This window comes from Pangasianodon hypophthalmus, chromosome 27, assembly GCF_027358585.1.
Source record: "Pangasianodon hypophthalmus isolate fPanHyp1 chromosome 27, fPanHyp1.pri, whole genome shotgun sequence".
Taxonomy (NCBI): domain Eukaryota; kingdom Metazoa; phylum Chordata; class Actinopteri; order Siluriformes; family Pangasiidae; genus Pangasianodon; species Pangasianodon hypophthalmus.
In genome coordinates this window covers 15393861-15409811 of record NC_069736.1, presented here as the reverse complement: position 1 = coordinate 15409811, position 15951 = coordinate 15393861, and the positions used below count along the sequence as shown (strand labels likewise).

Here is a 15951-nt window from a genome sequence, read left to right as displayed (position 1 = left end):
ATCTGCTTTCTATCCTCCAAACAGCTTCCCCTATTTTTCCTGATATTTGGTCCAAGACTGTTAGAGTCTGAGGACCGAGAGCATCATGACAAACCTTTTGCTTTTTTATATTGGTTATTTTAAGTAAATAGTCTTTATTTTGCTCGATACACCCACATTTCATTTTATATTCTTCACCTTTTTGTTGATAAATTGGTATAGAGACTTAACTTTTTTAAGTCCAGAAATTATGGAGATGCAAATTATTGTACCCAGCAGCACCTGGACCCCTTTTTCCCTTTGTGATTAGTTAGGTAGGGTTTAGCTAGTTAGCTTTATTCCCTTTCAGAGAGACATAGGCTTCCCTTGTTGTAAATATGTCCAAGCTATACAATACTTCATCCTATTGTGTAATGTATAGGTTGCTGTGCATCCTATGTAAACATCACCAGCAAAGGAGATCTATTTATTACATCTATTCTATAAGGTTCTTTCATCTTTCACCATTCAAAGGCAACATAAGCATCAGGACCAACATCAGATCATTCTAGAGCAGTGTGTAATAATGTGGTGATTATAAAAAAAATATATATTCCAGTGAAAGAGGGTACGGTAATCTGAATAATGAAGGCTGATGTGTTTTCACTGAGCATGAATTAGCAAATGAATGGTGTGACAGATGGCCCATGCATATTTTGATCATGCAGCAGGATATTATATTGGCTTTTGAATGGGTCTGTGATGTGTTCAGTTGCAGTTCATGATTTTGGCTACAGAATGAGCTGATTTGTGTGCATATTATAGCGATAACTATCACATGCATGTAATGTTTCTTCTCACACATAAGCATGAATATAAATGCAACAGGCACTTGAACTGTGTGTGTGTGTGTGTGTGTGTGTGTGTGTGTGTGTGTGTGTGTGTGTGAATGGTTCAGTTGTGTTTTTTGACCTGATTCAGAAAACAGTGATTCAGAAACACTCAAGAGTGGGAGTAGAATGTGGAGCCTGTTCATCTGGAAAATGGAGGCATAAAATAATAATATAGCACAATGCTTTGAAATGCTTGAATTTGATTGGTCAGAAAGTGTTGCTTAATTTTTCATGCATTCACAGAGACTTGTTTGCCACATAAAAGGGTTTTTAAAATGGTGTTATTTAACAAATAAAATGTATACTCATTGATATGGTAAGGTTTTTTTTTTTTTTGGGAGGAGTCTCCAGTGTCCAGTGTGAATATATGTGTGTGCACTGTGCACTGCCATGGACCGGCGTTGGCTCTGGACTCACCAGGACCCTGATCAAGATAACATGGTTACTGAAAGTGAACAAGTGACAGTAAAAGTCATCAAGGCAGAGGAATGTGCATATTCTGGTTTCACTGTAACATGACAAGCTGTATTTTTTTGTCTTAACTTCAAGAGAGAGAAGAAAGAGCGGTTAGGCCAGGAACGACTGCTGCCAAAGCATAAGCGAAAACAGGAATTAATTTGTTTCACAACATTTAATGTAACTATAGATGGATAAAAAGTGTTGTTCATGAATAAACTAAAATTGTTGGCAAATTGCTGTGGTATAAGAGGAATAAAACACTGAAGGACTTGGTGTTTTTATTGGAAAATAATCAACTTCTGGGTGGTAAGAGTAGTAGCCCCTCTGTGTCCGGCCACATTACACCACTCCGTTGTTAATTATTTTCCTATAACAGCACACCCCCAAGAGTTTTATTCTTTATTTATTGAATGGTTTCTGGTTACATCCCAAAACCAGCTTTATCATTTACAGATCTCACACATCTGAGGCAAAGAATGTGGTTTGCTTTGTTCAGAGTGATGAATAGTTCTTCAATTTAAACGTAGTTCTTTTAATTTACTTTTAGAGATTTGATATTTTCTGATAAGCTCAGATTTTAAAACATTCCCAAGTTTTATTTAGAGCGCTGTTGCGAGGGAGCGCACTCACTCGCCGACCAATCGCTTCATTTTGCGCTTGGCTGCGCCCAAAACCGCACACTACCGTACTATGTAGTATAGATGACCATCGCTTACGTACTACTTTTACATACTTTTTAAGTACGGTAGAATGCGGGTCCGTTCAGTGCCCCTGTGTGGAAACCCCGTAGCACGAACCAGCTCCGGCCATAACAACCGTAATACAAGATGGCGGGTGCCGACGGTGATGATTCTCTTTACCCCATTGCGGTGCTTATTGACGAATTAAGAAATGAAGACGTTCAGGTAGGGCATTTATAAAAGTTAAAATATAAATTTGTAGTTTATGTGAGTGAAAGAACACAGACAAAACGCACGCCTTGCTAGTTAACTAGGTTACCTCAGAGCTAGCTAGTGAACCGGTTAGCTTAAGGCTAGCTAGCGTGTTATCTAGCAACCAGTGTCGTTGAAGCGGCCCGTAAATAAAACATTTCACGTATCTACACAGATAACTCCTTAACAACCAAAATAGCAACAGTAAAATAGTTTGCCATTTTAGTAACCACATCACTAATTTGTCTTTAACTCTATAAGATGGTCAGGGTGTATTTGTGAAAATTAGCTTGCTAGGAAGGTGACTAGCTAACATGATCACTTACCTATGAATTGGACTGATGTAATGTCTTATATAAATGAGCAACTGAGAGAATAACTCGGACTGCACCCAGAATAAGCCAGTTATCTGCAGCTACTGAATCACTGCAGGGCTTGATTTCGTAATTTTAGCTTCAGGACAGGCAGGGGCATGCATCAGCAACACAACCCATCTATAAACTGTGTACAAAAATCTCTTAAGTCTGCATAGTGCACATAATGTACAAATGTCCCTGTTGTGTGTTAACAACCTGTATAAGTCTGTCATAACTAATTGGAGTGTCCGCCCACTCCTGTCCCTCATAAACACAAGACCACAAACTTGGTTTGCTGACTCTGAGATAATAAATCATAACTGCATAGAGCTCTGTAATCCAGCAGAGGAACTGAAGCCAGGTTTTTCCACCATCAAGCAAATGCAAAATGATTTTCCTGTTTGAGAGCGATGTTTTATGGATAGTGTTTACTTGTCAGATCCATGCAGTGTGCAATGAATGTGTCATTTTTGTGTTAAATCGGGCAGGTTATCTACATGGAAGGCTGTAAATCTCACTAGAGTGGAAAACGTGTCCAAAATGTCATATCACAATACTTTTATAATATTTTTATGATGCATAATATACTCAGGGTTTTTAGAGGCACTTGGTTTTCTACAGAATTGTTGATAAATCAGTATCACAGAAAGCAGATTTTGTGTTCAGGTTGTTATTAATTTTTTTTTAATTCATAGTTGCTTGGACATGTTTGTTCAACAACCAGGTTAAAAAAAAAAAAAAGATTACTTGGCTCCTGAGTCGTGCAACAGAAAAGTGTTCGCTCAGTTTTCTAGAGATTTCTAAAGAGTTCAGAACCTGACGATGCCATGACTAGGAGTCCAAGAAAGCAAAATTTGCTGTGCTGTCCGGTTGGGTGGTGGGTTTGGGATGAATGATGATAGTATCAGGAATCACAGGTATATTCCAGCGATCGCGATGGCTATTGGATGATTTGAATGTCTGTCAGGAAACATATGTCTGGTCACACTTCCTTCCCCCTCGCCCAAACCACAGGCGATACTATCATCAATTGAGCGATAATTAGGGAGCAGGATAAGACGATGGCATTTCATACACGATCTCACATGACTGTGGCATACTCTCTCTGCAACATTAATCACTGTGACACTAGTCAATCATGGGCATCTGTGAGCTCATGCATGCTGAATGGTTCGGATGGCGCTGTCTTCGGAATGTGTTACACAGCATGAGCAGCAGTTCAAAAAGATGCATGTTAGACTTCTCCGTCCTGAGTGGGTAGCTGACGTATAAAAAAATCGAAAGGAAAAAGGACTATTTATTGACTTTGGCAGAAGAGTTGCACATCGACTGAGACGCAAGCTGAGTAATGGATTATTTAGCATGCATGGATGACAGATGATCTTTTTCTAATCAGGAGGTGTGTGGAAACAGGGAGGATACCGAGTCAAGTAAAGCTGTCATTGAATTCTCCTGCTTACTTACTCGTCTTACTGAGAAATCCTGAAGTTCTCAAGATTTTCTCTGATATAATATTGTCTGTTCCTTCAGAAGTTACAGTGAGGCTCTGTGCTGTGGGAAATGAATGATGATCAGGTTTATTTGCACAAGAAAGCCGCTACATATATAAGCCTTTATAAGTGTTATTAATAGGATATGCATCTCTGTCATCCAACCATTTTATTCATCAATGCCAAAAGGCTGAATTTCATCATCCGGTCACTGAAAGTCTGTTTTTTTAAACAGTTGCGGCTGAACAGCATTAAGAAGCTCTCCACCATCGCCCTGGCGTTGGGTGTTGAAAGGACGCGCACTGAACTTCTCCCTTTCCTCACAGGTAAGATTTTGAGCGTTCTCATACTTTCTTAAGTGGTTTTCTTTGTCAAGGTTCTGGCTTACTGAAGTGTGTTTATCATGGAGAAAACTGTACTTAAGGATTCCGAACATCAAAACCTTGCTGTACGTTCTGATTAAATTTGTTTTGTATATTCTAGATACTATCTATGATGAGGACGAAGTGCTCCTTGCCCTCGCTGAGCAGCTGGGTAACTTCACCATGCTGGTTGGAGGCCCTGAATATGTGCACTGTCTCCTTGTAGGTGCCAAAACAAATCTATAACTTTCTGTGTTGAAAGCTCTTCTGATCAATGCCTAACTCATCATAGCCATGATCATTTTCCCCTCGTGTCCTCAGCCACCGTTGGAGAGCCTGGCCACAGTGGAGGAGACAGTGGTGCGGGACAAAGCCGTGGAATCACTGCGGAAGATCTCCCATGAGCACTCACCTGTGGACCTGGAGGTGCACTTCGAGCCCCTGGTAAAACGCCTGGCCAGCGGTGACTGGTTCACCTCACGCACTTCAGCTTGTGGTCTCTTCAGCGTCTGCTACCCGCGGGTCTCCAGCACAGTCAAAGCCGAGATACGCCAGTCAGTTGCCCTTCTATTTTAAACTACTACTAATAATAATAATAGTAACAATAATAATAATAATGTGTCAGGGTTTTATTAATGACCAGTCGGCGTGTTCTGATAGTAAATATCCTTATAATAATTGCCTAATCTGTTATCGAGGTTTTTGTAATTTGATAGTTGAAAAGACATTATTTTGGATTTAGTTATTACAGAAAAGTCATTTCGTATTTTTCCTGCTTCTTCTTAGGTAGGCAACTATAGTGTTACTATTTAGATATGTGTACAAAAATATTCATTTATTGATACAATCATTCAGATTAATGTTTGTAACTGTTTTTTTAGCAGTAGAACGTGAAAAAAGACCTAATTATTTTAACAATCTCTTTCTTAGGCACTTTCGTAACCTTTGCTCTGATGACACTCCGATGGTCCGCCGTGCTGCTGCGTCTAAGCTGGGCGAGTTTGCCAAAGTGTTGGAGCTGGATTACGTCAAGAGTGACATCATTTCTCTGTTCACTGCACTGGCTTCTGACGAGCAGGTGAGTTTGTCAGACGTGTAATAATATCTTGAGTGTGTCTTTAAATGTGCGTCTTTGGATATGTGAAGTTTTCACTATTCCCAAGCTTAGGCAGACTTGGCTGGAACTCTCGAAGTCAGAAGCAAGCTCAGTGATCATTCAAGTGATGTTCTAAATATGTTCTTGATTTCCTTATGAATGCGTACTGCAGGACTCGGTGCGTCTCCTGGCTGTGGAGGCGTGTGTGAGCATCGCAACGCTGCTGCCCCAGGAAGACCTGGAGTCTCTGGTCATGCCCACTCTTCGCCAGGCCGCCGAGGACAAGTCCTGGAGGGTGCGCTACATGGTGGCAGACAAGTTCTCTGAGGTGAGCATGAAAGCCTTTAAATTCCTGAACTGACTTGAATCTAATATGCAGAACTGCCACCTCTGTGATTTCCATTTGTTGTCGTTACAATTTATGTAGATGAACTTAAATGTTTGGGTTTTGAGATTTATTGCTAAAACCTGGGCCCTGTTTCACATTATGCAAAAACAGCGAATATTCTTTGCAAATATTTGCATGCCTAAAGCGATCATTTAAGTTATATGAATATAGTTTGTTTCCAGAACATGCTATACTTTAAATTTCTGTTGTCAACCTGTTTGGCAAGCATTAGAATTTCTCTATGAATTGTTGCTATGAACTCAATTTTTTTCAAACATTATCACCATGAGGTTAAGGTGATTTTTGACATTTCTTCCAAAACGCTAATCCATCCCATAGTGTTTATTTGATGTACTTTGTTGAAAATGCAGTTGTGGACATGATTGCAAATGTGTTTCATTTTTGGCCAAGTTGGAGCGTGAAGTTGAGATATGGTATGCTTGTGCTTAATAAATGTAAAGAGTATAATATGGAATATCTCATATCTTTTAATTCATTTGCGATCATCAGTAAGAGTAGTCAGAATTGCGTATATATAAATTTGTTGCTTGCAGTTTTAATATTTCTTAATTACATTTGTTTCACAATAGGATTGAACAGACTGATTGTGATATTGATGGAACAGGTTGTCGTATGAAATACTAAAATACTGCAAGCGGAAAATTTTCATTTCTTACTCAGCAAAGTTTTTGAACTATTGCTGGTTTAATTGTCATTTTAGGTAATTTTTGGTGCATTGTTTGTTTAAATTGCTTTTTTCCTTTGAACTTGTAGTTACAAAAGGCAGTCGGTCCAGAAATCACAAAGAACGACCTTGTGCCAGCCTTCCAGAACCTTCTCAAAGACTGTGAGGCTGAAGTGCGTGCCGCTGCTGCCAATAAGGTCAAAGGTATGGCTGCCCTTTTGGCTATTATGTTCCCTCTTTGGAAACTGTTACTGCTAGTTACCAGAAGAACTGTTACACAGTCATTTGTCCATTAGTCTGTTTTGTTTCATTTCACTGCTTTTTATACTTTGGTCATCAGAATTCTGCGAGAATTTACCGGAAGACAGCCGAGAGACGATCATCATGAATCATATTCTTCCCTGCGTCAAGGTACATTACTCACAGACACCATTGTCTGGGTCACTAGATTAAAGTCTCTGTAGGCTCTGTACTACCGGATTAAACTTTTGTGAACGTGTAGCTCTTACATGCTGATGGACAGCCAGTGTCATTGTCCCAAGCTGTCACATTCAGAGTCTTCTGACACTGACTAGCAGCTAACATCTGACTCAGCAGCTGTCTCTGGTTAAAGCTTCTAAGACGTAAATGAGATCAAATTAGCCTGGTCATTGGTGTCTTAACCTTGACCGTTGGATTAACACAATGAGGATTTGGCTGATATGTTGAACAGTTGGTATGTTTTCAAATTGTGCAGCGGTAGGTGTCGCCTTGCTTATCTTTACTGGTATGTTGGTGTTGGTATCTACAGTTGACTAAAACCTGAGATCAATTCAGTGCATTTGCGTTTGTTTTTATAGCACTTTTATTAATAGACATTGTCACAAAGAAGTTTTACAGGAATTAGAATGTTTATTTATATTAGGAAGAGATCTTTGAGAGGAACCAGACTCAAAAGGGAACTCGTCCTCTTCTAGGTGACAGAATAGTGGGATTATACATTATTACTCTTTTTATGCTATAAAATCGAGCAGTTCTACGTGTGTTAAAATGATGTTCAGTACGAGCATCACAGTCTTTATGATAACAGCAGCAGTTCTTGGGTACAGGTCTACAGTATCAGTGTGAGTTTATCTACTGAAGCAAGTGTAAGACTTGGGCATAAACTGTTTTGGGAAGTGCAGTCTTCTATCTGAATAGACTTTAGAGGGTGAGGAGCATTGCAGTTTAGAAAAGTTGCTCTGAAACTGAAGTATATGAAATGCTTTCCCACTTCTACATTTACATTTATGGCATTTGGCAGATGCCCTTATCCAGAGCGACTTGCAGAGTCTCTATCCTGATACTGGTTCAGTAGGTCATGGACTAAGAATACCATCAGTTGAAAAACTCTGTTGGGGAGGTAATATAGTAAGAAAACCACACAGACAACACTTTTTTTTTTTTTAAATGCTAGAGGTAGGTCTTTAGACATCGTTTCAAGACTGCCAGTGACTCAGCTGTTTGGACATCTACGGGAAATTCATTCCCCCACCTAGGTGACAGAATGGAGAAGAGTCTTGATACATGCCTTCCTTGTACCATGAGAGATGGTGAGATCAGTTGAGCAGTGCTAGAGGAACGAAGGGAGTGTGGTGCAGTGTGGGGTGTGATAAGTGCCTTGAGGTAATTGGGTGCTGGTCCGTCTTTGGCTTTGTATGCAAGCATCAGTGTAGCTCTTTGGTATGTGCTGCTTTGAAGCCTGACTGGTTAGGATCTCGGAGGTTATTCTGTGAGAGACGATTGTAGAGAGTTGATTGTAAAGAAAAGAGAGAAGTGATACTGGTTGGTAGTTGCTGATGTCTGAGGGATCCAGAGTGGGTTTCATCAGGATGGGTATAACCCTTGCTTTCTTGAATGCGCTTGGTACATGAGCAGAGGTTATTGAGCCATTGATGATAGTAGTGATGAAGGGGAGGAGGTCTTGTGAGAAGGTCTGGAGCATTGTGGAAGGGGTTAAATCCAGTGGGCAGGTGTTAGGATTGCAGAACAAATTGACTTGCAGGATCTTGCAGGACCACCACCCCAGCCGGTTTCTTGTGGAGTGTGAGCGAAAGCATAAGCAAAGGATAGAGCAGCCAGTGTTGCTGAGTTCTGAGGGGATAGCCAGGTCTCAGTTAGTGCCAGGAAATCAAGAGAATAATGGGAAGAAGCTGAGATGAAATCAGCTTTCTTTACAGCAGACTGGCAGTTCCAGAGCCCACCTACCACCACTGTTTGAGGCTGAGACAACAGTGGAGGGTAGATGAGGTTACTGGTAGTTACTGGTGGCCTCAGGTTTGTGGATGAGAGCTTTTGGGTCTGTGAGATCTGAGGACAGTGCTTGAGGCACGTGTCTGCAACCTAGTCAGGAGTGAGGTCAATGAGTTTAAGAATGGCTGAGAGGGAACTGGTAACATTAACTGAAAAAGAAGACGTAACAAACACTACTAAACTTAACACTTTCTATCTAAATTTATGCTTCTAACCATTGCAGAATATGCTTCTGACCGATAACCTTCAATATATCTTAGTAAGCCTTGCCCACAATTCATCTTAAGGGAGACTGAAACTACTAAAGAATCAGTGCTTAGGGACTTAACTGTTAATGGCGATGTGTTCGTTAAAACTTAAATCAGAAAGTTTGAGAAAAGTCATACAAAGCCCCAACTTTAAATATGATCTGAGTAAAATTCATATGCACTGAATCATGCTTTCCAGCAAACAAATAAAAATGACCAGATCATCTCATTTTATCTGAATGGCAAATGTCCACTTTCACATATTGCACCTTGCTTCTTTGTTGGATGAACACCTTCAAGGACCTCCTGGTTCATTTTGGACACTTTTTGGAGTGGAAGCATTTCTGATGAATGAATAAACCAGGCTTAACTCATTGTAACCAAGTGATAATGAGGATGCACTGGCTGGTTGGATGATTCAACATTAAAATGACTGTTAAATGTGAGGCTGAAAACAAAAAATAATAATGAAAAGTCTTAAAAAATTAGGCCTATTTAAGAAGGGTAATAATATGAATTGCACTCATCTCTGAAGTTCGAACAAAGTTGAACTAAATGTGTCATTGCTTCCCTGCTGCCCTTTAATGTGGGCTGTGTTTCAGTGTCCTCTACAATTTCAATTAAATCCTGTACATGTCTAATTGCAGGGGTATTATTTCATTTAGTCCTAATTACTGATGTGGTTTGAGATGTGGGGGATGTGAATGGTTGATTTTACAGCTGTCAGATATCATTAACACTTAGTGCATGTCTGTAGGAACTGGTTTCAGACACAAATCAGCACGTCAAATCAGCTCTGGCCTCAGTGATCATGGGTTTATCGACCATTCTGGGCAAGGACAATACCATTGAGCACCTGCTTCCTCTCTTCCTGGCCCAGCTCAAAGATGAGGTAAGGACGTCAGATCAGAGCACTACAGCTTGTGTGTGTGTTTGTGTGTGTGCGTTTTTTGTCTAGTTGGCCTAGACCAGACCTCAATGAGGAGATCTGCGTCATCTTTTAACCACAGATGAACGTCCTGTATAACTGGCCACTTTGATCCCACGAGCCTGCAGGGAGCCTTGATGTCAGGGATGAATGGATGAGTGCTGTGCAGTTTTCTCTTGTTTCATCTTTTATTGCTCACTGTGGTGTTTGCATTGTACCCAACCTCCTTAGCCGGGTCTTTGAACAAAACTCATCCCCCCCACATACCCCCCCCCCCTTTTTTTTTCCTTTAAACGGCTAGAGATGACATGCATCCTCTTCCCTCTCTTCCAGTGTCCAGAGGTGCGTCTGAACATAATCTCTAATCTGGACTGTGTGAATGAGGTCATTGGGATCCGCCAGCTCTCCCAGTCTCTTCTCCCTGCTATTGTAGAGCTAGCAGAAGATGCCAAGTGGAGGGTGCGGCTGGCCATCATTGAATACATGCCACTTCTGGCCGGCCAGCTGGTGAGTCTCAGTTTCTCTGATGACGACTAACATTGATTTCCAAGTGCCTACTGCATTTTTAGCTGTATTTTATGCAGACATTTACCATTAATGGTAACTTTAATGGTAGTTTATGCTAATTGACTGGAAACAATCAAGCAAATACGCAAGAGATGGCCTGTATGTACACTCTGCTTTACCTGATTAAGACTGGTCTTTGGCCAAGCTTGATTGTAGAGAGGCAATTGAACTTTTTTGGACCTCTCTTTTTAGGAAATCATTACAATGTCAATTGATTATTTCAATGACGCTGATCACTTGTGCCTTTTAGGGTGTGGAGTTCTTTGACGAGAAACTGAATTCCCTGTGCATGGCATGGCTTGTCGACCATGGTATGTAAACCCTCAGTGACCTCTGAATACATCCAGAAACCTGAAGAGTTTGACTTAATGAGCTCTGGCTGCAGCTTTATGGCTTTGTAAATACCCACAGGCCTCGTGAGGTCCATATTTCTACCATATTAGCATTCTAGTAGAATGGGCACCTCTAAAGCATTTCTGTCCAATCTGATCCTGGGTGATGTGTTTAAAAAGCAGCTCCAGCCTCCTGTAGAGTTTCTTTTATTCAAGCATATGTCTATCATCTATTTTGCTTTACCAGGTCATGCCTGATGTCTCGAAAATGTGAGTGTAATGAATAACACATTTTATTTACAAGTGGTGCAGGGCAGGTCTGTTGCGGAAAATGTGGTTCTGCTGGCTGAATACAGGGACAGCAGACAGACAGAGAGTGAAGGTGGTTTGGTAGGGGAGGAGCTGGCAAGTGATTGTAAACATTATGAAGTGATGTTAATGAAGTGGAACATCCATGAGACAAGTTCCTATAATCACTTATGTTTTAACTGGTATAAACAATAGTTTCTTTACCAGCCTCTGTCTTTTTCTTGCTCTTGAGATTAATAATATCAAAAAACACAGATTATCATGTGACCGTGAAACCAGAAAGCTCAGTAATTTCTACCCTGAAGACGCTTCCGTGGCAGAAAACCTGCTGACCATTACAAAGTGCTGACAATAGAGACTCCTTCCATAAATGTTAAATAAACGCCTCCTCACAGAAAATTTTACCATGTCAACTATTACTTTTTTCTTTGTTAAATAACAAAAGTAACTAAATGAACATTATCTGACCAGTCAGATTCAAGAATGCTGGCTGATGAAATGTTTTGATTGACTTGCACTGGGTGGCAAAAAGTATATCATGGGATCATACATTTCCAAGTGCTTTGTTTGCCTTTGAATATGTAAATATTGTGTGGTTGTGAATAGTATTTGAACAGTGAAATTTCAGGCCATAATGTGAGGTGTATATGTCAATGCTTTGAGACTTCGTCCTCGTAACTAAACTTGTGTGTGTGAGACAGTATATGCCATCCGAGAGGCAGCCACCTGCAACCTGACGAAGCTGGTGGAGAAGTTTGGTGCAGAGTGGGCTCAGAACACTATCGTACCTAAGGTGCTGGGAATGGCCAATGACCCCAACTACCTGCATCGTATGACCACGCTCTTCTGCATCAACGTGCGTATTTGCTAACACAATCTCTCACTGACTCACCTCCGGTTGCTATAGCACCTTTGCGAAGCAAGAATTTGTGCTAGGAATCTGTGTTGTCGGTTTAAAGTGTGTAGGTCTTCGTTTTCCTCTAGTCTGCTGGTGACTCATTGATTTGTCACAACAGCCGAGTGCCCGGTGACTAACCCCTTACAGGATACGACACATACAGCCGGTTTAGCTAAGCACTAACGTGTGTCTTATTCAGGCTCTATCGGAGGCGTGCGGCCAGGAGATCACCACCAAGCACATGCTCCCTGTCGTCCTGAAAATGTCCAACGATCAGGTGGCTAACGTGCGCTTCAACGTGGCCAAGTCTCTACAGAAGATCGGTCCTGTTCTGGACAGCAAGTACGTTCTTTTTTTTTTTTTTTTTGTTAAACAAAAAACGCATTTCTTTGTGTCCCCTTTTTGGAAAGGACTGAAAGAGACACCTTTTAAAAACTCACGTAACTTGTCGTTTGTCTTTTGGCAGCTCTCTGCAGACTGAGGTAAAGCCTGTGCTGGAGAAATTGGCTGCAGACCAAGACATCGACGTCAAATACTTTGCGCAAGAGGCCATAAGTGGTAGGCTTGAAATATGGATTTGAAGGAATAGTTTGGTGAAATTCCCATATATGATATATATAGGTATATATATGTGTGTGTGTGTGTGTGTGTGTGTGTGTAATTTTTTACTTGCCCTAAGTGTACAATCAGCCATGACATGTTTGGGGCTCAAAGTTTGCCTCTTCAGTTATTAAAAGGCTCATTTGGTTCTGAAATTCTGAATATTTTTATTAATAAGTAAATGCCTTTATTTCTTCAGTTGTCACAGAGACTTGGTGATTGATTTAGACACAGTGTAATTTGTGTTAATCTTTAGAAACACAAAATTTCTTTGACGCTTAACATTATAAAGTTATGGTGGCAGTCATCTTGGACCAACTAGTCAATTTTTTGGTATCATTACATACTTGATGGCTGTGATTACTACTGATATTTTACAACATGTTCTCTAATGTATAAGTAAATAATAAACTTTGTATAATTGCAAAGTAAAATATTTTGGATGAGACAGAGCAACGTTGGCTTCAGCTCCAGCACTTAAAAAAAAAAACGCAAATGTTGGACATGCTTGTCTCGGCCGAACCTTTGCATTTTAGTGGTAAATATTTTACTGATAAATTTTTATTCTTATAATCGTATGATTCTTTAGATTTTAGTGTCATTTGCATACGATACTTGCTTTGTATATATTTATATAATTATTTATTTTATTTTCTTTATATAGTTCTTGCCCTGGCCTAATGGAGCCCCTGCTGAACTCCCCATCTCAAGCTGACCTCCACCATCATCATCATCATCATCATCCAGGATCATTCATTGGACTGTTAAAAGATAGGAGGCGTGTTCTGTTTGTCGCTCTGGTATGGAAGTGCGGGAGAGGAAGCTCTGCTTTTCTCAGTATTTTTGGTTCGAGTGTCTGTCTCCCCCTTTCTCTCTCAGCCTCGAATGATCCTGAACATCTCACTCTCACCCTTCATTCTGACTACAGTTTGGAGGTGGTTGGAGATGGGATGTACAAATCACACATACACACATCACAGTATCTTTACACAGTACCCTTACTGTTAATTAGCTTGCCTTTCTTTATGTGCTAATCTCCCCTCACTGGCAGCACTTTTAGATGTTGTCCTACTAAATGAACTGTTGTGACAAACACTTACCAGACTGTGTACCTGGTTGTCTTTTAGGAGGAACTTATGACGATGACAATGACCTAGAAGTCCCAGTAATAACTCTATATCCTTTCTAGTTTCCGTGTGCAAGCATATGGGCAGTAGTGATTCGGAGCTTGCATGGCTTGCTTTGAGTCTAGCCCTGTGCATGTCAGTGTCTGGACTGATAGAACTGCTGTTAGCATTTAGCATCTGTGTCTCACTTAGCTGCTAGTAATTCTCAACCCCTGGTTCCTCAAAGCGTTGGCTGAAGTGTTTCCATACTACGCTATGTGCGCTATCATATTCTAGCTCTCTGTCTGAACTTTTAGAGGGTTTATTGCTTATCCTTTAAAAAGGGACCATTATAAATATTTGCCTCTTGTAGCAGTACAGAGGACAGTAGTTCCCAGTGTATGAATCAGAACGTTCTCTGCTATACTGTGCCATCAACCATACTAAACCTCTTCACACACACACACAAAAAAAATCCCCTTGTGTGTTTATATTAAACCAATCTGTGTAATACTTTGATCCTGTATTCCTAAGCTTCTGCATGACCCTCCTTTCTCAAAGGTGTACTACGCTGCAGTAGGGAGAGCTTCATTAGCGACAGGATAAATGTTATGGGTCAAGTCCATTTTCAAGCAACACACTTCCTATTTAATGTGGTTGCTTTGCCAATGAAATGTTCCTCCTCAGCTTCAGAAAACGGTCTGCAGTCCCCTTTCATTGTTGTGATTGTCGTCAGAATGTGCTTTTGGTTTTATATGAGCGTGAACTCAAGCTGTCCTTTAACAGCACAGAGAATCAATAAAGAATCTGACACAAACCAGTTTTACTTTCAGCATGTGAGCTTTCTTCAAAGTTTTATCACATTTTATCCTGACAATTTGGGAAATATCATCTGCCACATATAAGAATGGATTATACCCCCCCCACACACACACTTTCAACCCGTGTCACTATGCCAGGTTTTATAATGGATTTAAATTCCTCAGACTAAATTAGAAACCTGCTGTTTAATTCCTGATGAGAATTTTAGAAAAAGGTCATCATGACATACATTAATGATTTATTTTCAGAGATCAATTGTTGCTTTTTTCAGCAGCGAGGTACAGCAAGCTCAATGAAAGCTTGTGAGCTTTTGTTCTGCCGAGGCCATTGTATGTTCAGACGTGAGTGTGGATGAACAGCCAGCTGCTGGTGCATCACGACTCTCCTTTTGGAGTGTCACTCTGTGTGTCTATTTAAGGAAAACTGTTGGATCTGGTGGCTTGTTTGGCCATGCGATGCGTGCACATTTAATAAACCTTTTACCGCACACAGCCAACCACAAAATAGCCTGCTGGCCACAACAGGTTGGAATTGGAAATGAATTTACTGATGGAACCACTAGATTTAATAATGAATCCCCGCACCACCCGCAAAAAGACAAAAATAGTTTTGTTGTGATAAAACAAAAAAAGCTGTTGCTCTATTTTCATCTTGTTTGGATTAATGTCATTGTTTATATTTTATGTTTTGCATTTGAAACATCATGCCAACAAGTTGTTAAGCATGTTTGCATCTGTTGAGGAGGTTATGTAGAAATACAGGACTTTCATCAGTAATGCTTGTGTAGTGGTGCAGTATATCAGGCTATATATATACATATTTTAATAATTTATATATATATATATATATATATATATATATATATATATATATATATATATATATATATATATATATATATTTAAAAAAAATTAAATTTTCTTCCTACAATTGCCCTCTTCTTGGATTTAGTTCTCAGTTCAGTGTATAGTGAAAATGTGGGTCTTCATTTGAAGAGAGACACTGGAAGTTCATTCCAAGCCAAGACTGAAGTCTTGATTCATGTCTTCTTTGTATTTTGAGGAATGATAGGCCAAGTTGAGCCATGCGAGTGTCTCGAACTGACCAAGGTGCAGAGCAGGGTTTGAATAGTGCCTTCAGGTAGATGGGGGGCTAGTCTGTTTTTGGCTTTTTAGGTGAACATTAGTGTTTAAAATTTTGATGTGGGCAGCTGCAGGAAGCTAGTAGAGGCAATGGAACAACTGGGTGATA

General features: G+C 40.2%; 1 protein-coding gene across 1 annotated transcript; it reads left to right on the top strand.

Annotated features, from left to right (window-relative positions):
• The first annotated feature begins 2066 nt into the window (after nt 1–2066).
• Nucleotides 2067–14698, top strand: ppp2r1ba (protein phosphatase 2, regulatory subunit A, beta a). Its single transcript, XM_026922129.3, has 15 exons — nt 2067–2215; nt 4324–4414; nt 4572–4672; nt 4772–5004; nt 5381–5528; nt 5719–5874; nt 6709–6823; nt 6960–7030; nt 9896–10030; nt 10400–10573; nt 10884–10944; nt 11976–12130; nt 12372–12514; nt 12639–12730; nt 13437–14698. Exons 1-15 carry the CDS (start codon nt 2138–2140, stop codon nt 13451–13453), a joined length of 1770 nt encoding a protein of 589 aa, XP_026777930.1. The 5' UTR covers nt 2067–2137; the 3' UTR covers nt 13454–14698.
• Nucleotides 14699–15951: the final 1253 nt, after the last annotated feature.

Excerpts from the sequence above, each read along its gene's own strand:
- ppp2r1ba (XM_026922129.3), top strand. The coding sequence starts at position 2,138 with ATGGCGGGTGCCGACGGTGATGATTCTCTTTACCCCATTGCGGTGCTT. Across the intron at positions 4,415-4,571 it reads ACTTCTCCCTTTCCTCACAG|ATACTATCTATGATGAGGAC; the intron begins GTAAGATTTTGA and ends TGTATATTCTAG. Across the intron at positions 5,005-5,380 it reads GTCAAAGCCGAGATACGCCA|GCACTTTCGTAACCTTTGCT; the intron begins GTCAGTTGCCCT and ends TCTCTTTCTTAG.